Source organism: Bos javanicus, chromosome 3 (genome assembly GCF_032452875.1).
Source record: "Bos javanicus breed banteng chromosome 3, ARS-OSU_banteng_1.0, whole genome shotgun sequence".
Taxonomy (NCBI): Eukaryota; Metazoa; Chordata; class Mammalia; order Artiodactyla; family Bovidae; genus Bos; species Bos javanicus.
Window position 1 is genome coordinate 99,774,255 of NC_083870.1, and position 27,271 is coordinate 99,801,525.

The 27,271-nt window shown below is 46.2% G+C and overlaps 2 protein-coding genes across 6 annotated transcripts in view; both read left to right on the top strand.

The window, feature by feature from the left end:
• Positions 1 to 27,267, top strand: part of MOB3C (MOB kinase activator 3C) — a 30,149-nt gene extending 2,882 nt beyond the window's left edge. The window contains exons 2-6 of one of the 2 annotated variants that reach the window (XR_009735465.1): positions 836 to 1,297; positions 3,260 to 3,462; positions 3,789 to 9,877; positions 19,053 to 19,233; positions 20,139 to 27,267. Coding sequence is in view for 1 of the 2 variants with exons in the window: in XM_061412093.1 (XP_061268077.1) it covers positions 880 to 1,297; positions 3,260 to 3,462; positions 3,789 to 3,818 (651 nt within the window). In the remaining variant the exon portion in view is untranslated. Of the gene's footprint in view, positions 1 to 835; positions 1,298 to 3,259; positions 3,463 to 3,788; positions 9,878 to 19,052; positions 19,234 to 20,138 lie in introns of those variants that run through there. The other variant, XM_061412093.1, reaches the window with a different exon arrangement.
• The window catches only part of MKNK1 (MAPK interacting serine/threonine kinase 1), a 36,468-nt gene continuing 28,339 nt past the window's right edge, over positions 19,143 to 27,271 (top strand). For 3 of the 4 annotated variants that reach the window (XM_061412089.1, XM_061412092.1, XM_061412091.1), the window contains exon 1: positions 19,144 to 19,233. The gene's annotated coding sequence lies outside the window, so the exon portion shown is untranslated. Of the gene's footprint in view, positions 19,234 to 27,271 lie in introns of all 4 variants that reach the window. The other variant, XM_061412090.1, reaches the window with a different exon arrangement.

Genomic DNA, 27,271 nt, shown 5'->3' on the forward strand with positions numbered 1-27,271 from the left:
AATTCTGAATTCTGGATGGTCCCAACTGGATAATGTGACTGCATTTTCCGCCTCCCAGTGCCAGGCGCATAGTAGGAACTCTAGAAAGGTCTACCAAATGTCAGGTGCAGTGGGAGGGGCAGTGGCTTGTTCTGGTTTGGGTTTCAGGCTGGAGAGGCAGGCTTGGGAGGAAAGACCTCCAGCCACTGTTGCAGGAAGTGGTGCCCTTCTAGACCTGCCACCCTCCCCCTCTCCTCCAATGCCTGCAGTCACATTCAGAGGCCACCCAGCTGACCATCTGAGAGCTCTTTCCTTTCAGGGTAGTAAAAGGAAAGGACATTTTTGGTAGAAAAGTCCCTTCTGCTCCCTGGGAATCCCCGGTGGCCGGATGGACTACGGGATATCCCAGAGGAAGCCAAGGGTGGGGGCTCCCCCCTCTACCCTCAGCACAATGCCGGCAGGCTCTCCCACGCTGTACCAACTGGCCCGTGAGATCCCCAGAGATCATTTCACCCAGGCCCCTGCCTCCTGCAGGAGCCTCTGCCAACTCTAATAGTCCACAGCAAGTCTGAGGAGCACCTGTTTGGAGCCTAGGCCCAGCCCTCTCTGAGACACAATGAAAGTGGAAAAGAAAGAAAAAAGGTGGGAGGGCTGTGGAAAGCTTGGCAGGGGGAACCAGGGGAGCTAGCAATAGGGCAGGATACTGGATTGAGGGGAAGAGGAGGATTTAGATTCCAGGCTGAGAACTCCAGGCCAAAAGTCAAGAGGTGAGAGGGCAATGATGTGGCTGAAATCAAGTCCATTTATTTGGTAAGGACCTGACCACCGTGCTCCCCTCTGCCCTTGGCCCTGGCAGGGAATCCGCAGGTCCTGCCCTTGGACTCTTGGCCCAGCCTGGCCATGGCGCTGTGCCTGAAGCAGGTGTTCTCCAAGGACAAGACGTTCAGGCCGCGGAAGCGCTTTGAGCCGGGCACGCAGCGCTTTGAGCTGTATAAGAAGGCGCAGGCGTCCCTCAAGTCTGGCCTGGACCTGCGCAGCGTGGTGAGGCTGCCGCCCGGCGAGAACATAGATGACTGGATCGCCGTGCACGTGGTAGACTTCTTCAACCGCATAAACCTCATCTACGGCACCATGGCCGAGCGCTGCAGCGAGACCAGCTGCCCGGTCATGGCCGGTGGGCCTCGCTACGAGTACCGCTGGCAGGATGAGCGCCAGTACCGGCGGCCGGCCAAGCTCTCGGCGCCGCGCTACATGGCGCTGCTCATGGACTGGATCGAAAGCCTCATCAACGACGAGGATGTCTTTCCCACGCGCGTAGGTGAGTCTCGCCTGGCAGGCAGGTCAGGCTCCATTTTTTCGTTTCGTTTTGTTTTCTCTGGGGCCTCTTTTTGTCTGAAGCTTGAGTGTCCCTCCAGGGACCACCCAGGCAAGACTATGATGATTCTCAAAATCTTCCAGAACAAGTGCCTCAAGGTGCTCGTAGCAAGTCATCCTGTTTGGGCTAATCTGACTTGCTGCGGCTTCTGAGTCTTTTCTGACTCCTGGCCCCAGGAAAGGAAAGGCGATCAGTACTGGGGGCCAGACAGTATCTCCACTGCAGTGGGCCCTCAGGACAGAATTTTTCCATTTCAAGCCAGTCAGGGAGCCTTGTCTTAGGCTCAGTTGGGCAGCCTGGAAGGGTGGGGGTGGGAAGGGGAGATGAGTGACATCATCCTGGCCCTGCCTCCTCACTCAAGGGCAGCAAGAGGAGGCGTTGCCTTAGAAGCTAAGTGGGCATGACCTTGTGTTCATCACTGCAGCCCGCCCTACCTGGCCTCCTGTGCGTCTTTGTTAAGGTTATGGGAATCAGAGATGGGCGGGCCAGGGTGGTCAGGCCCAGAGGGGAGAAGTCTGAATGCTGAGGGCCTTGAGTCACAAATCAGCACCCACACCCCTCCCCACTCGGTGGCCTGCCCTTTCCTGCACTATCACATGCAACCCAGGTATCTTCATTTCACACGGGAGCAAACAGGCGGAGAGACGGAAAATACACTGAATCAGGAGGTACTCAGAACTTGCTCAGGTCTCGTGGGACCCAAGACCCCGAGTCTAGATGGGCAGGACAAGTCTGAGGGACCTGGGCTGGGCCTGGAAGAGCTCACAGGGAGACAGGGCTCAGCCCCACCCGAGAGCAGTGAGGAAGGGGAAGGGCCTCATGGAGTGGGGTGAGTCAGTGTGGGCCTGTGTCTGAGCTCTTGTTCCCTTTTAGTTTTCACCCCCAGGCCTGTGAGATCCCAGATGCCTGTGCCTTAACTCTGGGATGACTCTGCCACAGCAGAGAAGAGGGTGTAGCCTCAAATTCAACTGTGAGCATGGGAGACTGGGCAGAAATCGTGCCTTTTTCATAGAGAAAGTCCTGGGCTTTCTCACTGGCAGGGTCTATAGCATTTATTTGAGGTGTGCTGCAATGCAGTGCAAAGCGGGCTTGAATCCTACCTCCAGTCTATACTAATTAATATTTATGTGGCCTTGGGCAAGTGGTTCCATGTTTATGGACCTCAGTTTTATTAAAGCTAGAGTGGCTGCCATATCCATTATCATACCAGGCTAAAGGTGCAGAAGACCCAGCACAGGGCCTGGCTCACAGATGGAAGTTTCTTGCAAGTGTTATTGAATGTTTGAAGGACTGAGAAATATCTGAATTCATTCTTGAAGATTTAAGAATTCTCAGGATTGGGGTCTGGGGCCCGCTGTGTGAATGTTGCAAAGGGAAAGGAGTCAGGTGGGGCTGGAGAGGCAGGTCAGGATCAGATTATGAAAGGCTTTGAGCAGCTACCATGCTGGGAAGACAGGATTCAATCCTGAAGGCCCATATTTTAAAAAGTGGCCCCCCCAAAAAAAGTGGGCCCCAGATATTGATGAACTCCCCTTGGAATTGCATCCAACAGTGTTATGTGCAAGCATCTGCAGATGCACATGTTTCTGGAGAGAATTGTGGCATAACTTCCATCATAGTCTCAGCAGGGTTGGTCAGTGATCCAGCAAGGCTGTAGAGTCGTGTTCAGGGTGATGGGGAAATTGGAAGATGATTTGTATTTCAGCAGCGGAGAGGCACAGTGAGCTTTGTGCTTCATTAAAAAGGGAAGTACGGAAGAAAGCAAACCTTGATCTCTGTTTCCCACAGGGAAGTGTGCTAGGGAAAGAGGCCATCCTGGGCAGTGTGGGGGAAGGGCAGGGTTGGGCAGAGTTTCATCAAAAGGTTGCTGATGTCCTGTATCTATCTGCCCATCCCACCCCCTAGGAGTTCCCTTCCCCAAGAACTTCCAGCAGGTCTGCACCAAGATCCTGACCCGTCTCTTCCGCGTCTTCGTACACGTCTACATCCACCACTTTGACAGCATCCTCAGCATGGGGGCCGAGGCACATGTCAATACCTGCTACAAGCACTTCTATTACTTCATCCGCGAGTTCAGCCTGGTGGACCAGCGGGAGCTGGAGCCACTGGTGAGGCCAAGCCCCCACTGCCCTCCCCTACCAGGGCTAGCCTCTGTGAGTTTTCAGATCCAAAGTCTCCCTGCTTTAAGAAAATCCAATACCCAAGTGGATATATCAGGGGACCACCATTCATTTAACAGTGGATTTTGTACTTTAATAGTGAATTCATTCAAGTATCAGTTTACAGATACAGGTCTGCAGCCTGGAGTTGGGGGGTGGTAGTGGCAGACAGGGGCCAGGCTCAGGCAGAAGAGTTGCCAGGCCCTGGAGTTTGGGAAGGGGCTGCCTGGTACACTGAGCTCTGACTGACTCCTCCCCACCTTGTGTCTCTGCAGAGGGAGATGACAGAACGGATTTGTCACTGAGCCCAGACCTGGACCTTGTTGACTGTCAGATGGACCATCTGAACACAGAGTGTCCCAGGGAGGGGACCATCAGAAGTCTGGTGGCAGAGGGACATGAAGGCCCTGGAGCCCCTTCACACACCCAAAGCCCCTGAACTTCTGGTTCTCAGTCTGCCCACATGTCCTCCTGACTGCTTGGGAGTGGAGAAAGGAAGAGCTTAAAGGCAGGCAGACAGGAGGAAAGGAGAAGCTAACCCCCCAGCATGAAGTCTAGAGGGTTTCTGCTCTGACACTTGACCCTTCCACGGTGCTTCCCAAGCCTATTTGGGGAGTGTGGATGTGGCTGAAGTGATAGCAAGAAAGGTGCAAGAGCATGAGCAGCTGGTCTGTGAGTGGACACGGACGAGATTTATGTATCTGTGTGTATGTGTGCTATATTGACTATGGGATGTGTCTGTGAGAGCAAGTTGCCTTAGAACCTTCCTGGCACATGGGCCATCCATAAATGTTAGGTAAATGGATGGATGGATGAATGAAAGGAAGTAGGGACTAGGGCTTTCAGACCATGACCACCTAGGAATGATGACAAGTCAGTTACCCCATTTGGTGTGCCTGACCCTGTGTGTTAAGTGCACAAACTGTGGTTATAGATGTAGCTCCATATTTGAACCTTCCAAGCCACCATCTTACATCAGCATGAGTTCTGGGGAGCTGGTAGGAGGTAGGAAGGGGAGCCCTATCCTGAGTATTTAAAATCCTGGCCCACCATAGACACAGGTTCGGATTTGCTCAGCCAGAGAAGCTCATGCGCTATCATTTCCCTCATCCCTCTGCCTCCAGGAAGGCCTGGTTATGGACAGCCTCCTAGGCATCAGGGGTGATCCCTCATGTCCACAAAGGTCCTCTGTCCTTAAATCAGGAATCATACACTCCAATCTAGCTCCCTGAATCTCCAGATGTGGTTGTGAGGATCTGAAACCCAGTAGAAGATAATCCTCCAACTCACAGAGCTAATGAACTTGAACTGGGAAACTCCAGAGCCTTATCTCCCATCTGGGATATTGAGGACCACATAGCTGTGAACAGACTCTTCCAGGCTTGGAGAGCCCCCATCCTGCAAGTACCTTCCCAACCATCTCTGAGACATTCCAGCTGGTTAGATCTCAGAGCATAGCTATCCACAGAGAAACTGGCATGGTCATTCAGCACTTATTACTCAGCACCTCCATGTCCAGCCCTGCACCCAGACCCACAAGTAAGAAAACTGAGACAGGGACAGGGCCCTCCTGTCCTGGAGATGGTGGGCTGGGGGCCAGGATGGAGAACCAGAAGGAATCTGAGGATCATCCATTCTCGCCTACAGAAACATCTGTGGACACAGGAGGAAACTGAAGCCAGAAGAGAGGTGGGAGAAATTGTCCAAGGCCTCCCAGCAAAGCTTTTGTGGAGCTGGAGTAGAAACCAGGGGTTCTGACTTTCACCCCAGGCCTGTGGATTGCCACACAGGGAGATGAGAGGCACTCCAAAGGAGTGTTTGACAGCTCTCTCCAGAACACAGCTGTTTTTTGCTTTAAGCAAGGATTTCTAGCCTGATGCCAGAGTACCCCACCACCCCTGTGGTCTGCTGGGGTTGTCTGCTGAGCCAAGCCTCCAAAATCATGCCCCTCTCCATGGCCCTGCAGCTGCCAGATCTCTGGGGAAGCAGATGGGGCTCCTGGGGCCAGCCAGCTGGACCTGGGACAGCTGCCTCCAGAGAAATTCCCAAGGGAAACACTGGCTCAGCAGCTTCGCCAGAAATTCTGGCGTGGGGCTGGGGGTCTGGGGGGAAGTCAAAGAGTCTCCCAAAGAGGATTGTATATTGGGAGTTTGAGTCTAGGCTACTGCCAGTGCTGATTATGAAAGTGGTGGCGGTGCGGGGGAGTGGAATGGGGGCAATCTATTTTTTGTGAAACAGAGGGAAAATTTATCTTTGTTATTTTTGGTAAAATAAAGGAGGCAAACTAAAGGGCCTGGTGGGAAGCTGTGGTCTGCGTGCCACATGGCTCCTGGGCAGGCTGTGGAAGGAACTGGGCCAGAATGGGGTAGGGAGGGCTTTGTGTCCTGAGATCCTGGGCCTTGTGAAGGGCTGGCTGGTGTGGTTACATCTGGCCCAGCTCCCCAGGGTGGAGACACTGAGGTTTTCCCAGGGCTCTGAGAATTCACGACCTAGAATTCCTGGGCTAGGCTAGGAATCTTAGAGTGGGGAGGGCTGGGCCTTACCTTCGGGGAACTCAGTCTCTTTGGAGAGTCATTGTTTCAGCTCAGGGCACTTGGCACTGGCCACTCTCACCCGTCCTATTAATCTGGGTAGTTTATTGGAGCTGATGGGTTAAGGGACAGGACAGAAATACAGCCCTAACCCTAATCAGAGCAGAAGGCCTTCTTAAGGCTGTTTGTTGGGCTCCAAGTGGGGGTGGCAAGACATGGGCTGACTCCTGAGTTTATTCCCCAGGGACACCTGAAGCTCTTAGCTCAGGTCCTGCTATCATTCCACAGCCCCTTACCCAAACTGCCTAAATAAGAGTTGAAAAACAGCTTGGTTCTTAAACAGTCAGCAAGAGCTGACCCACCTAGAGCTCTTTTTTCTCCCTGAGAAGGAGACAGCCTGGCTTTATGCAGTGGCTCTCCTAGGAGGCAGAGACCTGGGTTTGAGTCCCCACCCAGCCCCCAAGATACCCTGGCACATTCCTTTCTCCTCTGAACCCCAGTTTCCCCCATCTCCTTCATGATCAGCTGTGGGAGTAAGGGACTTACTGATTTCTAAACTCCTGATTACTCAGTTTGTGGATCATTCACAATAATAACAAATACTATGTGTTAGGTGTGGGATTCCCAGGTGGCTCAGTGGTAAAGAGTCCACCTTCCAATGCAGGAGACTCAGGAGCCATGGGTCCCATCCCTGGGTCAGGAAGATTCCCCTGGAGAAGAGAATGGCAACCCACTCCAGTATTCTTGCCTGGGAAATCCCACGGGCAGAGGAGCCTGGTGGGCTACAGTCCATGGGGTTGCAAAGAGTCAGACACGACTGAGCGACTGAACACGCACTGTGTGTTAGGTAGAACTCTAAACGCTTGACATGTAATAGCTTGTTGAATCATTTGTTGCCTGGCTGCCTTCCTGATGCCCAGTGTCCCTCCTTTCATTGCTGCAGGTGTCTAAGGCCCTCCACCACTGCTGTAGGTGTCTAAGGCAGCCCCTTCTTCTGGCTTACCAGAGGAGGCCCCAGTCCAGCATTCTAAAAGGTGGCTTTGCTTGCACACCTCCTATGACAGGTCACTCACTACTCCCTCAATTACTAGACTCAGAAACTTCAGGCTCTGGGATCATGGTGGTTCTGGAATACACCATATAATGGTATATTTATCTCAGAACTGTGTGGCCAAGACCTGTACCTTACATGAGAATGTCTGAATACATCAGAAAGCCCTCACAAAACTACTTTGAGAAATTCAGAGGGATGCTTGGAGAAGACTAGACAGAGAGAAGATAAAAGAGAGAGCTGGGGCCTCAGCTACACAAAAGAGGCCCCCACAGGGCAAAACTTGGCAAGAGAGGATCTGGGCAGAGGCAGTGTATTGAATGTAGAACAGCAGCCAGGCTGCAGAAGGCTTTGTTTTCCTGTTGGCTCAGGAGCCATAAAAATATTTGCAGCAGGGAATAGGGAAGCGAGCCATTTGCCCCACGCTGGAGCAGAGCATTTACCTGCTGTGTAAAGGATCCCCCACCATCCTTGGCCCTCATGAACACTGCAGCCTCTTGGAGGTTGTTTCCTGCTGGTACTCCCACTGCCCCACCCCCAGGAGCTGTGTGGAGTGTATGGTGAAGGGAGCCCCCACAGGCATGGCTGGAACTCCATCTGATGTGGGGAGACCTTCCTTAAGACTTTCCTCCTCTGAGCCCCTAGAGCCCTCATCTCTGTTTAACTGAACTTGGGTGCCATGTGGGGCACATAGCAATTTTGAGAACCTCGGTTGGAACCTAAGCCTGAGTGACTCAGGATCATCTGGCTATTGAGACATTCATTTCAGTTCAGTTCAGCTGCTCAGTCGTGTCCAACTCTTTGCAACCCCATGGACTGCAGCATGCCAGGCTTCCCTGTCCACCAACTCCCAGAGCTTGCTCAAACTCATGTCCATTGAGTCAGTGATGCCATCCAACAGTCTCATCCTCTGTCATCTCCTTCTCTTCCTGCCTTCAATCTTTTCTAGCATCGGGGTCTTTTCCAATGAGTCAGTTCTTCACATCAGGTGCCCAAAGTACTGGAGCTTCAGCTTCAACATCAGTCTTTCCAATGAATATTCAGGATTGATTTCCTTTAGGATGGACTGGTTTGCTCTCCCTGCAGTCCAAGACACTCTCAAGAGTCTTCTCCAACACCACAGTTCAAAAGCATCAATTCTTCAGCTCTCAGCTTTCTTATGGTCCAACTCGCACATCCATACATGACTACTGGAAAAAAGATAGCTTTGACTAGACAAACCTTTGTCGGCAAAATAATGTCTCTGCTTTTTAATAGGCTGTCTAGATTGTTCATAGCTTTTCTTCCAAGGAGCAAGCACCTTTTAATTTCATGGCTGCAGTCACCATCTGCAGTGATTTTGGAGCCAAAGAAAATAAAGTCTGTCACTGTTTCCATCATTTCCCCATCCATTTGCCATTAAATGATGGGACTGGATGCCATGATTTTTTTTTTTTTTTTTTGAATGTTGAGTTTTAAGCCAGCTTTTTCACTCTCCTCTTTCACTTTCTTCAAGAGGCTCTTTAGTTCCTCTTGGCTTTCTGCTATAAGGGTGGTGTCATCTGCATATCTCAGGTTATTGATATTTTTCCCAGCAACCTTGATTCCAGCCTGTGCTTCATCCAGCCCAGCATTTCGCATGATGTACTCTGCATATAAGTTAAATAAGCAGGGTGACAATATACAGCCATGACGTACTCCTTTCACAATTTGGAACCAGCCCGTTGTTCCATGTCTGTCCCTGTTCTACCTGTTGCTTCGTGACTTACATACAGATTTCTCAGGAGGCAGGTAGGGTGCTCTGGTATTCTCATCTCTTTAAGAAATTTCTAAGCACCCAAACCTTCTAAGAAATTTTACAGAACTTGTTCTCGTTTTTAAAAAGACTGGCAGCATTCAAAATATTCCTCCCAAACATGCAGATCAGATCAGATCAGTCGCTCAGTCGTGTCCGACTCTTTGCCACCCCATGAATCACAGCACGCCAGGCCTCCCTGTCCATCACCAACTCCCAGAGTTCACTCAGACTCACGTCCATCAAGTCAGTGATGCCATCCAGCCATCTCATCCTCTGTCGTCCCCTTCTCCTCCTGCCCCCAATCCCTCCCAGCATCAGAGTCTTTTCCAATGAGTCAACTCTTATGAGGTGGCCAAAGTACTGGAGTTTCAGCTTTAGCATCATTCCTTCCAAAGAAATCCCAGGGCTGATCTCCTTTAGAATGGATTGGTTGGATCTCCTTGCAGTCCAAGGGACTCTCAAGAGTCTTCTCCAACACCACAGTTCAAAAGCATCAATTCTTCGGCACTCAGCTTTCTTCACAGTCCAACTCTCACATCCATACATGACCACAGGAAAAACCATAGCCTTGACTAGACGAACCTTTGTTGGCAAAGTAATGTCTCTGTTTTTGAATATGCTATCTAGGTTGGTCATAACTTTCCTTCCAAGCATGCAGAAGCGCTCGGTAAATATAATTATACCTGCTCCTTGCCCGGCCTCCTGCTTCCAGGCGCTTCCCAGGACTCCTGACCTCCAGTCCGAAAAGGTAGCGTCAGAAGACGCCAAGCCCCGCCCCCTACCCCAGCAATCGCCCCGCCCCTCTCCCAGCACGCCTGCGCAGTTTACTTAGTACGTCCCCACCCTTTCCAGCGCGTAGCCAACAGGGCGCAGGCGCAGCTCCGCCCCTCACGCCTCTCTTGGGTCGGGCCCGCCCCTCGGGGCTAGTACTGCCGCTTCCGCGTTCTCCGGGGAGCGTTCTGTAGGTGGAGTGTGAGCGACCTATTCCGCCAGGAGTCAGCTGAGGTAAAGCCCAGACAGCGAGATATCCCTGCGAGTAAAATGGGGCGCCCACGGGGGAGGGAGGGGCGGCCCGTGAATGAGTCCTGTTCCTGGGAAGGAGCTGTCAAGGCTTTCAGAACGGCCCGAGGTCACGACCAGATTCTATTCTGTTGCCGGCCGGCCGGGCAGGCGGGGGCGGACAGCTGAAGGAGCAGCTTCATTAAGACTCTCCTTGAGGCTCCGTCCGGGACGAGCTCTGGGCGCATCGTGTGTCTCCAATCCAGGCTCAGCCGGCGCCTGGGTTTGGGGCTTGGCTTGTGACAGGTGTCCGACGTCGGAGTTTAGCCAGGGGCGGGTTTGAGACTCGGTACGTATTAGGCTATATGGCTGGGCCCGAGGCTCAGGCAGTCCAACGTCATGAATAGTTTTTCATGTGAGGAATGTTTCATATCTGTGCACTCCATTATTTTAAAGTGAACTGTTTTCACTTAAAAGTTCCTGACGTGTGTGGGTCGCTGTCCTGTGAGGAGAGAGAATAGTGTGAGATACAATGTCTCCTTAGGGAGTTTCCAGGCTACCTTGTCAGATGGTCAGTGGCAGATCAGAGGCCAGCGTGGGTGACAGGATTGAAATGTTGGAAATGCTCGAGTTTGGGTCAGGCAGTCCTGGGTTCAGATCTCACCTCTGCCACCTAACTAGCTGTGTGCCTTCACCTGGCCTTTGATCTGCCATTGACCATCTGACAGGTAGCCTGGAAACTAACTCCCTAAGGAGACAGACTGTATCTGCCACTTAGTAGCTGTGTAAGTTGTTTTCCCACCCAGAGCTTTAGCTTCTCTTCTATTAAAAAGGAACAGGAGGGTCATTGTGAAGGTGAGTTGCAGTCCCCTAATGTGGCACCTCTCATGAATTGGGTGCTGAATATTTGGTACGTGAAATGAGTGTGGTTTCTAGGAATTGGGTCGTTTTGGACGTTAGAAAGGCCTTGGGGGAAGAGTTAAGGTGACCTAGGTTTTGAAGCCTCAGTGGGGTTTACAGGTGGAGCTGACTTTACAGGTTGGGTCAGTGCTTTTTGACCAGTCCTCATATGCCCAGCACTGAACTGGACAGTTCATGTCTGTTATTTCACTGGATCTTCAGCCATTGACCCAAGCGCTTTCAGCCCCACTATCCTTAGCTTCAGCCCCTGTAAAGAAGGCTTGGCTGGAAGTAATGTAAAGAAGGTTGGTGTTTCATTTTGTTTTTTAATGTGGAGCTGGGGCAGCTGGAGACTTTGGTGATCTCTCCCCAACTTCTCCCACATCAGCTCTTCCCTTTCTGTGATCCATAGTGCTACTTGAGTTCTTGACTTTGGGAGGCCTATTATGCTAGCAGATTTTGATGGTTATAGGGCCTAGCAAGGGAGCACCTCTTAAACTTGGATTGCATGAAGCTGAACCTGAGCAGTAAGTTCTGTGAACAGGAGCTGTTGGGTTCTGGCCCAAACTTATGAAGATCCCATAGTAATATAGTAACTTGGTTCCTTTTTCCTTTTCATGGGTGCCCATGTGATCTTCCTGAGAAATGTTCTCAACATATCTCTGCTCAGAAACCTTGGTTGGCATTGTTGCCTACCTTATGGAGTTTGGACTCCTTGGCCTCATGGAAAAGCCCCTCCATAATCTGTTCCCAAATCGCTCTCCTGCCATTTCTCTTTGTTCTCTCAAACCTGCACCCTATGGCCCAGGCAAAATAAACTTTTTTCTTTTAAATTTCCCTCAAGTACTCCCTTGCATGTTCCTTTATTCACTCTTCCTAGAGTCCCCACCTTCATCTTTCAAGGCCTGTGTCTCCTGTAACCTGTCATTGAAGCTTCTCTGATTCCCACTACTGGATTAGTTGCCCCCTTCCCATCTTCTGTAGCAGAAACTACACCTTGAATATAGCTCTGATTACAGTATACCTTGGGATATGTCCCCCAGGATGTGCTCTGAGTACATTGGTGGAAAGGGACCATGTCTGTTTCATCCCTCCTCTGCCTGGCACATAGTAGGCCTCTGCAATGTGTGCAGTCAGATGAGTCAGTGACATTTTTATATATTCACTTTGGTCTTTGTTTTATGAGCTTTCAGGTTCGGAGTGGGCCTTTGTGTTCTTTCTTCTTTTTGTGCCTAAGGAGAGTCCTAGTTTAGATTGATGGTGCCCTAATTATAGGCATCAAAGGTAAGAAAGTGCAGGAATCCTGCACAAGGCAGAATCCATCATTGCTACTATTGTTTTCAGCCTCTTGCCTTGCCTTTGCTGTGAGTTCTGTTGGCAAGGAGGTGATGTTCTGTTCAGGAACCTGCACTGAATGTGTTATAGTTCACACAGGGGAAGGTGCACAGGTGGTTTACCAATCAATTGTTCTGACCTTGCCATGGCCCCTCTCCTCTGGGAACCAGCAGCTACCATTTTTCCTTGCCAGCAGCTTCACCATCTGTAACAGGAAGGCTCTTTGGTGATTGTAGAGAAATATACCTTATTGAAGGTACAGGGAGCTTGGGCAACATCTGGTTCTTCTTCGATTTTACAGATGGGAAGAGGCCCAGACAGGGGAAGGGACAAGACTGGACAAGACATGAGTCAGTGGTAGAGATAATATGAAAGGTGAAAGATTCTGACTCTGTTTTCTTCCAGTCTGCTACTTTATAAGAAAATATCGAACATTTATTGAGTACTTATTATGTGGCATATACTGTTTTAAGTGCTTTACATGTGACATGTCAAAACTATGTATTCTGTAGACTTGGGAACAGAGGCACCTAGAAATCATTCAGATCTACTTTTGGGTTCTTTATGTTTGCTTTATGGGCTTCCCTGATAGCTTAATTGGTAAAGAATCTGCCTGCAATGGAGGAGACCCTGGTTTGATTCGTGGGGCGGGAAGATCCGCTGGAGAAGGCATAGGCTACCCACTCCAGTATTCTTGGGCTTCCCTTGTGGCTCAGCTGGTAAAGAATCTGCCCGCAATGTGGGAGACCTGGGTTCAATCCCTGGGTTGAGAAGATCCCCTGGAGAAGGGAAAGGCTACCCACTCCAGTATTCTGGCCTAGAATACTGTTTGCTTTTTAATATGGTTTCAGTGGCTGTCGTTCTAACTGATGGGGTAGAACAGTTCTTCAGGGTCACCTACCTCCATGAGGGAGTGATGTCCTCCCAGCCATGTCTTCCTATATCCTGAAGAAATGTCTTTAGACGAGTCCAGAGTGTGTTGAAAGAGTGGGTGATAGAATGAAGCAAACTGCATGAGTTTTGGTGGCTCTTAGTTTAGGAATATCAGTATACTTTAAAAATTGTGTGTTAAACAAGTCAGGCAGTGAGAGCAGAATTTTAGAAATTCAGTCCAGGAGCTTTCTGTAAAGTTTGTCAGTCAGTGATTCAGTTCAGTTCAGTCACTCAGTCATGTCCGACTCTTTGCAACCCCATGGACTGCAGCATGCCAGGCCTCTCTGTCCCATCACCGACTCCCGGAGTTTACTCAAACTCATGTCCATTGAGTCGGTGATGTCATCCAACCATCTCATCCTCTGTTGTCCCCTTCTCTTTCTGCCTTCAATCTTTCCCAGCATCAGGGTCTTCTCAAACAAGTCAGTTCTTCGCATTAGGTGACCAAAGTATTGGAGTTCAGCTTCAGCATCAGTCCTTCCAATGAACACCCAGGACTGATCTCCTTTAGGATGGACTGGTTGGATCTCCTTGCAGTCCAAGGGACTCTCAAGAGTCTTCTCCAATACCACAGTTCAAAAGCATCAATTCTTCGGCGCTCAGCTTTCTCTGTAGTCCAGCTCTTACATCCATACATGACTACTGGAAAAACCATGGTGGCAAGATTCAATTCAAAAACACATATTGAGCTCTTTCTACATACAGGACCCTGGTATTGAGAAATATACACAGAAGAGAGCAACACATTTCCTGCTGTCCTATAAGTAATTGTCTTTTCAGAGCCTTCTCCCTCAAGTGTAGTTGGCAAGACAGATAAGTACATAAATAACTGAAATCAGGTTGACTCTAGTAAATCTAATAAAGAATGTAAACAAAGTAGGAGAAATCAATCCCAACATGACCAAAGGGGGTTCAGCAAGGATTCCTGAAGGTTGGAAAATTTATGCTAGGCCTTGAAGGAAGTTCATTCCAGTGAGAAGGAACAGCCTGGGCAGTGGTCTAGAGGTGGGGGTGAGGTAGAGGGAGAGGAATGGGTTTGGTGAGAAAGGGAAATAAACTGAAATGATGAATTGTGGCCATAATGTATAGAGGTGTGAAGAGAAGAACACTGACGTTTATCTAGTCTCTACTCTGCTCTGTGGCTGAGTATATTAGATGTATTACACACAATAATTTATTTAATCCTCAGAATCCTATAACATGGGGATATTTAACCCCAATCTAAAGATGAAGAAACTAGACCTCAGAAAGATTAGAGTGATTTGCCCAAAGTCATGTAGCTCATAAATGACAGAGCTTGGTTCAAACCTGTTAGTGTTGGATTCAGAGACCTGTGTTCTTTTCACTATACTGCAAGACTTCAAATGCCGAGACTGGGGCTCTTTATTCTGTCTTCAGAAAGGAGGTAAAGAAAGTTGGAGAATGGGAACATTTTGTTTTAGCACACGAGCTCTTTAGTTGTGGCATGCAGGATCTAGTTCCCTGACCAGGAATGGAACCAGGACCCCGTGCATTGGGAGCATGGAGTCTTAGCCATTGGACCACCAGGAAAGTCCCAATAGTAATACTATTGATAATTATTATTGATATCCAATTAGGTATTGGTTTTATAGAAGGTATATTTTTATGACCATTTCCCTACTGTCTTACTCTGATATCATTGCCTTCTCTTTCTTTCCATTGTCCCATCAAGAAAATTTGAAACATAGTCATACCTCATTTTATTGCACTTCGAAAATATTGTATTTCTTACATATTAAAGGTTTGTGGCAACTATGTATTGTCAGATGATGGTTAACATTTTTTAGCAATAAGTGTATTTTATTATTTTTAATTAATTTTAATAATATTAAATTGATTTAATGTAATGATTAATTTTAATTAAGGTATGTACATTGTTTTTTTTAAGACATAATGCTATTGCGTACTAAATAGACTACCATATAGTATAGATATAACTTTTTAATGCACCAAAAAACCAAAGAATTCATGTGATTTGATTTATTGTAGTGATCTGGAACCAAACATGCAATATCTCTGAGGTATGCCTGCAAAGGATGATATGACAAAAAGTTCCAGTAGGAAAAGGGTCAATTAAAAGTCAGTGGCTAAAAAACAGAGTCAGTGACTCATTAGAAAAGTCTTACCTGACTTTTGTTTCACCCACCTGGTCTCCACAGCAAATAGGAACAGAGCTGCATGTTTATTTCCTTTTGCACAGCCTTTAACAAAAGTGCCTGCCAGGAATTCCCTGGCAGTCCAGAGGACTCTGTGTTCTCACTGCTGAGGACCAGGGTTCAATCCCTGGTCAGATTACTAAAATCCCACAAATTGCGTAGCATAGCCCAGAAAAACAGTACTCAGCCAAACCCCTTCAATTCACTTGCCAAAAAGTACAGTAACAGTGTCTTTTGAAAAGTACTACCTGATTTGGTTCTTCTCTCTCTCCGATTTAAGCCCCTCTAGCCTGAACTTAAGCTGTTTTTTTCTTTTTCCACTTTCCATGAATATGGAAAAGTTCCCTCTGATTATAAGGGAAGATGAGATCAAGATTTTCTCATGAGAACCTTTTGTAGACTTAAAACCAGAATCAAATTGGGCCTCATCTTCTCTTCTGGAGGCTAAACAGCTATGTTTTCTTTTAGTTCAGTATTAAAACATATTTTCTGTTGCTTGGATCACATTGGTCATGCTTTTCTTTCTCTTAGGTCTTTCTCCTTCTCAACAATGACCTAGACTGTGCTTAGTCTGATAATAGGAATCCAACTAAAGCAGTTTAAGGGCAGAATAACTTCAGATGTTTTCATTCATTCATTAACATTTATTGAATGTTTGCCCCATGTCAGGCACTGTGCTAGGGGTAGGGGACCCAGAGGTGAATCAGACAGTCTGCCCTGTGGCTAGCTCACAGTCTAGGGGGAGATGTGCAATAAAATGCTACAGGTACTGTGACTGAGTTATGTACAAGTGTGGGAAGCTGGAAACTGTTCAGTGAAGTTAGGTAGAAACTATCCATTTTGCCTGGGCTATAGGTGAGGACTTCTGTAGAGGAGTGGTAAGATATAATGCCGGAGGGGTGGGCTAGGGCAAGACTGTGGAGGCCCTGAGTGACAGCATGGGAGCTTGGTCATTCCAGAGGCAGTAGATACCCATTAGAAGTGTTGGAACAGGAAAGTGCCAGGCTCAAATCTGGCTTTTTGGATCAAGGACAAAGATACCACAAGCTTATCTGTCTTATCTGCACCCCGACTGATGTTTTATGGGGGGAAATGTCTTATTTGTGTACTTGTTTTTTTTTTTCTCTAAAGCTTCTGTAGAGTTTTTGAACTCTGAAAAAAATTCATTCCCTGTACAGCAGAAAATTCGTGAATAATTGAGAGAGACTTGGGTGCTTGACCTGTGTAAGATCCGGTGGCAGACCAGTCTGTGAGATTTGGCCCGGTCACATTTCACCCTTTCCCACCCTTCCCACCAGGAAGAGGTGTGGGAATGAGGAGAGGGTTCCAGGGCTCTTCTGGATATTTCATATGGAATGCTAAGAAGATTCAGGTAGCGTGAGAGTCAGAAGTTCTTTCTGAGGAGGAAAAGAGGCCCACTGGAATTTGGAATGGTGTCAGGAGGAATCGGGGCCAACCAGGCACTCAGAATCCTGGATCACGTGTCTGAAAACCTCCAAATTCTGTCTCTGCCTTTGTACTCTGCTCTCAGTTGTTCTCTCTGCTGCCCAGTTGTAGTTTACAGAGTGGCTGGATTGCTTTCCAGAGTCACAGCTGATCTGAGGAAGCTATATCCCAAGCTAGAGTAACAATTAACTATTTATTGAGTGCATACTATAAGCCAGGCATTGTGCCATGAACTTGATCCAGATTAGCTCATTCTCACAAAATCCCTGTCACATAGATGTTATTGCTCCCTTTTGATAGATGATGACAGTGAAACACAAGAGAGGTTAAATATTATGTCCAGGGTTACCTCATTATTACATAATAAGGCTAGACTCTGAATCTAGGCCCTAATGACTCAAAAGCCCACTCACTTTCTCTCTCCCCAGCCCTGGAGTGGCTCCAAACAGAATAACATGAAAGTCCATAAAGGAATTGTGAAGACTGTTTTTACTTAGCTCTACTAGAGGTGGAAATGAACAGAAATGTGTGTGTGTGTATGTGTAGAAGGATGGAGTTGGTGAGGAAAGAAAACCTGGATTGGCAAACTATGGCCTACAGTCCATATCTGGCTCACCACTTGTTTTTGTCTGGACTGCAAGCCATTTACATTTTTAAATGGCTGAGGGAAAGTTCAAGAGAAAATTAATATTTTGTGACACAAAAATCATATAAAATTAAAACTTCAGCATCCATAAATAAAGTCTTACTGAAATATAGCCACACTCACTCATTTTCATATCATCTCTGGCTGCTTTTGCTCTGCAAAGGCAAAATTGAGTAGTTGTTGTGACAAAGGCCATGTGACACACAAAGTATAAAATACTGACTCTGGCCCTTTACAGAGAACAATTGCCAACCCCTACTATAGGCAACAAGAAGGGGCCAAGAGATTCAAACCTATGGCAAGACTGAAAGCAAAGAGTTAAAAGTCAAGGGTGTTCGAGGTTGTCCCTGGAAGCATTGTGGCCACAGGGAGAGGGAACATAACCTGAGCTTTCGTGGACCTTGGAAATAGTTTCCTTGGGCCACAGAGATTTGTTTGGGAATAAAATGCACAATAGGAAGGATTATTCTGTGTGTTAATGTTCTCTTCTGAACAATAAAGAAATATTTTATGGATGAAATAATTCATTCAGATATTAACTGGAGCCCCTTTTTGTGCCAGATACTACATTAGATGCTGGAAATACAAAGATGAAAAAGATACGTCCTTGCCTTTGAGGAGCTTACAGCCTCATGGGAGAGCCACGTGTGCATGAGGGGAGCCAACTCTAAGTATTACAATAGTAGATGTGCTTTCAATTCAATGTTGGATGAAGTAGAAAAAAAGTCAGGGACTATTCCTGTAATTTGTGGGACTTCCCTCAGTAATTTATAATGGGCCTGGAAGGATGAATGGGTGTTACTTTTCAAGGAACTACATACCAGGCTGAAGGAGAGCCTGACCGTAGTAATAGTTGGAGCTTAAGAGGTTGGAAGAGAAAGCAACATTAGAAATGATTTCAAGGTTCTGTGGCTGAGTGACTGGCCGGGTGATAATGTGATAGAGAAAAAGGGAAAGGAGGAAGGAAGTGGTAGCTGGGGGTTAGGGACAAGTCCAGTTTGGGACATGTGATTTGAGGTAATGATGAAATACATCCGGCTTCCAGTTAGGAAAACACTTTAGAAATGTTAGCACAAGGGCCTAGAATTTGGATTTAAACTACATTTTCAGAGCTTTTCTGTTGGGAAAAGGGGAAGTACATACTCATTGCATAGAGAAATTGACAAATCAACCTTGGCAGCTGATAAGTGGAACCATGAGATTAAAAATAGCAGTGGACATTTGGAAAATGAAGTCATCAGATGGAAAACCAGCAATAGTTAGGCAATTGGCAGAAAACCTTGTTCCTGTTCGTGCCACCTGCTGTTCTCAGCATCTGCTTTTCCTTTCTGACTCTTGCCTCCCCACTGTGAGTCTTAGACCTGACAACTGGGAGATGGACCCAGAGTTCATTCATCTCTAAGTGGACAACAGAGCAGTGGCAGCCTTTACCTTCTGCGCGAGGCTCTTCGGGGAACAGAGGTGTCCCTATCTGTTATCCGAGTCCAATTACTTCTTTTTGGGTCTGGAATGCCACAGTGGAAGCATAATTTGAAAACTTAAACCAGACACTTGTTAAGTCAAAGCTTTGTGTCAGCATTTTAAATGCTCCAATGCCTGATTTTAAAGACTGGGGAAATCTATGATTGCCTTGTGATTACCTACTTACTGGTATAACACAGATTCAGGGAATACAGGTTGATCTTTATCTTCTCTGGTCATTAAGTCAATATTTTTACATCCTTTACGTTTCTGCTTTCTGAAGATTTTCATGCCATATGTGATGAAGCAGAGGCCGATGGAGAACTGAATAATGTCTGCTGTGCACAGAGGCCATTGAAAGCTCTCCTGTAGCTGGAAAACAGCAGCCCCTGACAGAAGCATTATTGCATTTGAAGTTTCAAGTTTACAGAGGATTCGCTTCGCAGAGTTGGGCTGACCTATAGGTAAGATTGGATGCCCATTTTACATAACTTTAGAAAAAAGTTTGTTACCTTTTGGCCACACCGGATGGTTCATGGGATCTTAGTTCCCCAACCAATGATCGAACCTGTGTCCCCTGCATTGGAAACTCAGTCTTAACCACTGGGCCTCCAGGGAAGTCCCTTACTTAACGCTTTAGATTGCGTCAGGTTGAAATTACAGATTTCCTGTCTATCTGAAAGTAGGACCTTCTGGTGAAATCTTCCTTAAGCCGAAATGCTGTAAAGCAATTATGTTAGGACACATCTTGCTAATGGATGCACAAAATAAATGGAGATCAAGCACAGATGCTCACAGAGAGAGTTCCAGGCTCCATCAGCTAGATGCTGAGTGTCGTTCCTAGGGAAGGAGTTCAGTGGTGCCGCTCTCACTGCCCACGGTGCGTGCTGCCACTATAACATTCAAGATGTGCTGAACTCCATTTTCACTTTTCATCCTTTCTCATAAAAAGGAAAACCCTCTTAGTATTTCTTGAAAATGTATACATACTAACAAAGGTCTTTCATAAAAGCAAAGTGGCATAAAGCGAACTTTTCCATAAGCAGTGTAGATCTGTATCTGATATTGCCAGAGGAAGCAGTTAGTCAGAGACTTCAGTGTTCGGTTGGGCAACTGGGATTAGCTGGGCTCCTTGGCACACCTAAGACAGTTACTAAGCAGGGAGAAGCACAAGAAGAAAATGGCAGAGAGGTTCATAAGGAAAACCATGCAGTAAATAAAACATTTATTCCCTAAAGGTAAAACAACTGTATCATAACAAAATGAAATCAAATACGATAGAACTATAAAAAATAAAATTCTGAACCCACTTAATTTCATTCTCCCCAAGTAACTGCTGTTAATAATATCTTGAAATATATCTTTTCAGGTTTTTAAAATAAATTTAACGTATCTGAGGACTTTTTGAAGGGTTCTGTATGACATGCTGACCTGAGGTCTCATCATGCCTCACAGTTACAACAGTGCCTCATTTGCTGATTGGTTTAGCTGTGGGCTAGGTGAGACTGGCTTTATCCTGATCTGTGAGTTTTCCTACTTTGCTGCTATGTCACCCTCCTTTGGCTGAAGCTTGCCAGGGACACAGACTTCTCTTGCTTCCCATCCCCAACGAGCTGCCCTTGGTGGATTCTCCCATTCTCTGATGGTACTGCTGTTCTTACATTACCTGACTTTGATTAGGTAACATATATTGAGGTAACCCTCTGTGCCTGGTTCCATACAAGACAGTGGGGACGGAGAGACATTAGGCCCCATGCCTTCCTTTGAGGAGGGTAGTGGTCTTTGACTCCTCCTCCATCTCCAGTCACTGGGCAGGATCAGGACCAGCTTTGCCTCTGTGGCTTCATTCCCTCTCCCCATAACACCCCTCACCTCTTTTTCTTCCTTTATGTCCCCACCTCAGCTACACTCCTTCCCTGCTTTCCTCTGGGTTGCCACAGCCTCACTCTGCCCTCCAGCCTACAGTTTGTTCTGCCATCACAGCCATTTTGATGGCCCTAAAGCAGTGGTCCCCAACCTTTTGGGCACCAGGGACTGATTTCTTGGGAGACAGTTTTTCCATGGACGGGGGATTGGGGGTGGTTTAGCGATGATTCAGGTGAATTACACATCTCCTGTGCACTTTGTTTCTAATCTAGTGCTGCCACTGATGTAACAGAAGGCCTGGAGCTTGGGGACCCCTGCCCTAAAGCACAGCTCCAGCGGTGGCCAATCCCTCCCCATTGCCTAGAACAGTGGTTCACAAATGTGCTCTGCAGACCCTGGGGAGCCTTGGAAACCTTTCAGGGTATCTACAAGGTCAAAGCTGTTTTCATAATAGTGCCAAGATGCTGTTTGTTGTTGCAGAGCAACAACAGGCAAACTGCTGGTGCCTTAGCACAAACCCTGGCAGTGGCACTGAACTGTACTCACAGTCATTGTATTCTTTACCACTACACACTTAGAGTTGTTTTTTTTTAATACCATGTTCACTTAAATCTGTCCTTAATGAGGCAATAGAAATCATTAATTTTACTGAATCTCCTTGAGTACACAACTTTTTAATATTCCATGTGACACAGTGAAAATGTGCAAAGCACTCCTGCTCTATATCAAAGCACAGCACTTTTATTGAGGAAAAGCACTTTTGAGATTGTTTGTGAATTGCAAGCTGAACTAGCCATTCTTCATTTTTCCTTGAAAGAATAAATGACTAAAGGTTGGTGAGGCTGGAAAGTAGATGGGCACCAGATGTTGAAGGGCCCTGTGGGCTGTATTAATAAGTTTGGGTGAGCTGACTTCGGCTCTTTATACTGTCCTGCTCACACAAATCCAGTCCTTTACTCCTGCTTGCTACTTTTTTTTTTTAAACTGAGGCGTAATCAACATACAACATTTTATTAGTTTCAGGTGTACAACATAATGATTTGATATTTGTGAAACAACCGCCACAGTAAGTCTCATTAACATCTATCACTGTACACAGTTACAGAATTTTTGTGTGTGATGAGAATTTTAAAGGCCTATTCTTAGCAACTTTCAAATAGACCATACAGTATTATTAAGAGTAGTTGTCCTGTGTTAGACGTCTGTTAGTCGCTCAGTCATGTCTGACTCTGTGACCCCATGTACTATAGCCTGCCAGGCTCCTCTGTCCATGGAATTCTCCAGGCAAGAATACTGGAATGGGTTGCCATTTCCTTCTCCAGGGGATCTTCCCAACCCAGGGATCGAACCTGGCTCTTCAGCATTGCAGGCAGACTCTTTACCGACTGAACCACCAGGGAAGCCCTTATAATTGCCATGCTGCACATTCTATCCCATGACTTATTTATTTTACAACTAGAATTTTGTACCTTTTGACTACCCACCCTTTACTTGCCACCTCTAGCAATGAGCAGTCTGTTCTCTTTTTTAAGATTTCACATATAAGTTACATTCACTAATCACATAGTATTTGTCTTTCTCTGTCTGACTTATTGCACTTAGCCTAATACCCACAAGGACCATCTGTATCATTGCAGATTGAAAGATGTCATTTTTTTATGGCTGAATACTATTCCATTGTGTGAATATATGTATGTGTGTGTGTATCTCACACTCTTTTATCTGCCTATCCATCAGTGGATACTTAGGTTGTTTCTATATCTTGGCTATTGTCAATAATGCTGCTGTGGGCATTAGGGGGCAGGTATCTTTTCAAGTTAATGTTTTCATTTTCTTCAGAAAAATACCCAGGTGTGGTCATATGGTAGTTCTATTTTCCTGTTTACCATTTCTTAAGTACACATTCCCTTTACCCCCTCCACCTTTCCTGTTCTCATTCCTTCTACCAGATGATGCAGTGACAGCTCTGAAGGCTACACATGAGCCCATAATCAGAACAGAGGAAGAAGATGGTCCTGAAACTAGACCTTTTGCCCCTGGGAATCTTACCATCCCCACCCTGTTGAGGCCTGTTGTGAATCATCACCCCACTGGCGCCTTAGTGGGCCTCACTGTAGTTGAGTGGTAGGCTGCAGTCTGCATAATGCTGCCCAGCCTCGCTGCACCCTGGACACTGGGGCAAACCTGTGAAATACTGTAGACCCTTGGAATCACATTCACAGGCTGTCCTTTGATCAGGACAAGCTGATTTCACAAGGTGCTCCTTTCATCCATCATGTGTTAAATTTGACTTCCATTTGAGTGTGCCCTTCCCTTGATCTTGTCCCCTACATAGTAATGATACCACCAGAAACCAAATCAACCAACTAATCAGTCAGACAGAAGAATACAGTAGCCTTGTCCTGATATCAGAACTGCCATGGAATAACGTAGTTGGACTGGCTGGTAACTCATCCTGTAACAGGCCAAAACACAAAATACAAAACTGCCTCAGTGAGAGCAAGGGAGAGGAAATTTCTGGGTAGTTAGATTTTAGATTAATAATGATAATGTGGTAAGTCATGACCTTGTTTTATGTAAGCTAGAGCCGCCCAATGTTTTTGACATCATAGTACAAGAAAAAGTGATGTTGTTCAGCTGGTGAGAGGATCAGTAGCTCACAGCACATCGGAGGGGAGGCTCCATGCTAAGGTTTCTAGATAAAAGCATTCTTGTCTGGCACCTGGCTAACTCTGGCTGCCTGTCCCCTTCTGCCTTTCAGCATTCATGTTTAAATATACTGTAATAGTTAAAAGCTTGAATTCTGAGCCAGACTCTATAGATTTAAATCCCAGCTCTGCCACTTACTAGCAGTATAATTGTGGCAGATTACTTAATCTGTTTGTACCCAGTTTCTTCATCTGTAAAATGTGTATAATAATTATACTTACCTTATAGAGTTCTAACGATTGAGTAAGTCAGTTTATGTAAACTGTGGTATTTGTAAAATGCTCAGAACTTTGCCTGGCGTGTGGTAAGCATCAAGTCAGTGTGGTGTGTGTGCTGCTACTACTACTGTTACTACTACTTCAGAGAAGTAAATGTTCCAGGCCAGGCTCCCCAGTTCCTCCTCCCTGCCTCATCCTCTGCCCAGATTCCTTAGTCTCAGCCTCTTCCTAAGGAGTGTCCATCACCCTTCCTTTCATTTCCTCAGTTTCCTTTCATTTTCTTAGTTCTCCATTCGTTTGGGGGCCCTTAGCCAGCTGATGACTGGGAAGACAGCTGAATGAATAATTATCCTCAGCAGCTTACTGTCACCACTGTTCATTCTCTAGAAAGCTCCAGTGACTAAGGGAACTACTCTCACAGGTTGGAAAGTGAATTATAGACCTTAACAAGAATTCTAGGGTAGATGGGAGAGGAGCATGAACTAAGTTTGCCAAGCCGACTTAGCTAGCAAAGTCATGTTCTTGGAGAAAAATGATCATCTTTGGTGTCACATACCAGATGTTTGTGCTGGTTAGTTCTCTCTAAGCTGTACCGAAAGGTGGAGAACAGATCTGGTGCCTTTGGGGGCAGTGTGGCTCCTAAGACTTCGTGGAGAAATCACACAGTTCTGTCAGAAGCTGGGCCTCAAGGTCAGCTTGTGGGCTGAACAGTGGATGGGTACTTGGATGTCAGGAGTATCTGTGGCTCTTGTAGTCCTACGGGATAAGCCCCCTCAATGCATTTGCGCTCTGTGAGTTCTCTGGGCCCTCTCCACATGCAGGAACTAGGTTGGTGGTTGGATCATATAAAGATATGATATATCTTTATATGATCCAACCTACTACACTTTCACTTGATAATGTGTTTTACAAAGAAAGGAGACTATGCATCCCTCCTCTTATTTTAATGGAGAAAGCAAGATAAACTTAAGCCGAGGCATAGAAACACATAAACTGGTGATGGTGATGATACTATGATAGAGAGACTGCATATGATCTGCGTCTGCTCACCCCTTCAACTAACTTATCACCACTTCCCCACGTCCTCTGCACTCCAGCCAGCCTAAATGACTTGCTGTGGCACTAGCTGGCCACACGGCCTCTTCTGCAGGCCGTGTACCTCTTCTATCTCTCTCCCCAGCCCCCACCTGGCTGCTTCCTTCAGCATCATCCTTCAGGTGTCAGCTTAGCTGTCCCTTCCTCTAGTGACCAAACTGAGTTAAATGCCTGTCTTCTGCTCCACAGCACCTGGTGCTCCCCTGTCATAGTACTTATCCCACTGAATTGGAATGGTTTTAAATTCCAGTGGATTTAAATTCCATCAGGGTAGAGACTGTGTCTTCTCTTGTGTTCTCAGTGTCTAGCACTGGACAGCCAGTAGGTGCCCAATAAATATAGTGTTTGTTGAATGAATAAGTCAGCAGTGCTTTCACTTCTCATTTTTCATTTGATCCTCAGAAAATTCTTGTTGATGTAGAGAGTCGGGGGCCTTACTCTGACCTTGTTTTGTATATGAAGAAACTGATCCTCAGAGAAGCTAAGCAATTTACCAAAGCTCACACAGTGTGAAGAGCCAGGACTTAAAAGGGTGTATCTCAGACACAAGTGTTCAATGCATTATTTTAGAGTTGGTTTTTTTTTTCCACAAAGTTTTTCCTTTTAAAAAATAGTATTTATAAAAATAAAAATTAAAATGGTATTTGTTGTTTTTCATAATTATAAAAATGATGTATTCAAGGCACCAGAATTCATGAAATGTTTTTTTCTCCACCTAATGTTGAATTTTGATATAAAGAAATCTAGGTATAATTTGTAAAGCTGTACAGACTAAATTCAAATGTACGTTAGAGAATATTATTGTATATTTTGTTGAAAAATAAAAACTTGACTGAAACAGTAATAGCACTAAATAAAATAGTAAACATCATTGGTATCATTTGGAGAATACTGAAAAATATAAAGAAAATAAAAATCACCCCATCACACAGAGAAAACTGCTATAGACCAGACATAACCTGGACTTGAAAGGGCAGCATTGAGTTTGAATTCCAGTTAAACAACTAACTAGATGTTTGGCATTCAGTAGATAATTTAGCTTCCCTCAATGACTCAGATGGTAAAGAATCTGCCCACAATACAGGAGAGCTGGGTTCAAACCCTAGGTTGAGAAGATCTCCTGGTGAAGGGAATGGCAACCCACTCCAGTATTCTTGCCTGGAGAATCCCATGGACAGAGGAGCCTGGCAGGCTCATTGAGTCGCAGAGAATCAGACACAACCGAGCAACTAACATGCACAGATAATTTAACCTCTGAGCCTCAATTTCCTCACTTGAAATACAGTGAAGTACTTACCTTTGGCGATTATTGTGAGAGTTAGAGATAATGTATGTAAAATACCTGTGCTTGGTGCATAATCAACACTTTCAGATTGTAATAGTTTAACATTTTTATGTACTTCTGTCTAGTCTTTCTCCTCTGTGTATGTGCATACAGACTTATGCATACACATGTTTTTTGAAACACTTTTATCTTATGTAAAACACTGGGTCTTCATAGCTTGCTGGAAAGGGCAGGTATTATTTTTAAACCTAATCTGTAGATGAGGAAACTGGTACTTTGAAGAGGCAAAGTAACTTGGTCTTGGTGCTACATCTGGTAATATCTGAACTGAACTGTCATTAGGTCTCCCAACGCCAAGCCCACACACCTTTCCTGTCAGTGTGCTTCCTCTCGAGCTTCACCTCCACTGGTACACGAGCAGTGGACCCCTAAGCCTTGCCCAAGAGGAAAGCGAGGGCTGGAGGCAGTGAAGTACTAGCTGAGGTCTGTCTTCAGATGTGAAGGAAGTGCTCACTCCCTCTGAAATAGCAGACACATCAGCTGATCGTATAGCAGAGACAGGCTTCTTGCTAGAAAGTTAAGGACCTTTCAGTCAGGGGGCTTTGTTGAGAGGGAGTGTTTCAGGGAATTCAGTGAATGAATTCTCTGTGCTGCCTACAGGGCAAAGGTGTCCCTGTATTTCTTTCAGTGTGTACACTTGGTACTTAGAGGGCCTGGTGACAGGCCTGCACCTAAGCCCAAGGATGTGTGTCCTCTCGTATCATTTTTATTTTAGTGCACATTTTCTGATGCCTGGTATGCATCTGACACTGCACCATGATTTACTTAGAAGACACAGGGTGAGCAGGTGAAGACAGCCCTGACCTTTAGGACGTTGGAGAGAGCTCAAGGCCAAATAGAACCAGTGCTCTAGTATTAGCTGCTAGCAGGGTGTTTGGAAGCAGTGGACGGAGGACCCTATTTGAGTTCTGTACAGTAACACAGTACAGTACAGTAATCTGTTTGCATAGATTTCCAAAGTATTTGTGAAAACCTTAACTTATTATAAGAGAGGAGAGACTTTTGAGCTGGGCTTTGATGGCTGAGAGGAGTTCTTAGGCCAAGGAAAGGAGGTGAGCCAAGGACCAGCTTGATTGTGGAGCCTTGCACCCTGAGGAAGCCTTTATCAAATGATTACACACATAATAAACTAAAGTCCCAAGACAGTGTATGGACAGGCTCCAGGTAAAGAGCTTTCAGCCCTTTGTAAGATGATGACATGTCTCCATCCCACTTCCTGCCCCACCCACCCCCCACTGTAAACAGGGGAGTTAAATATGTTTTTTCACT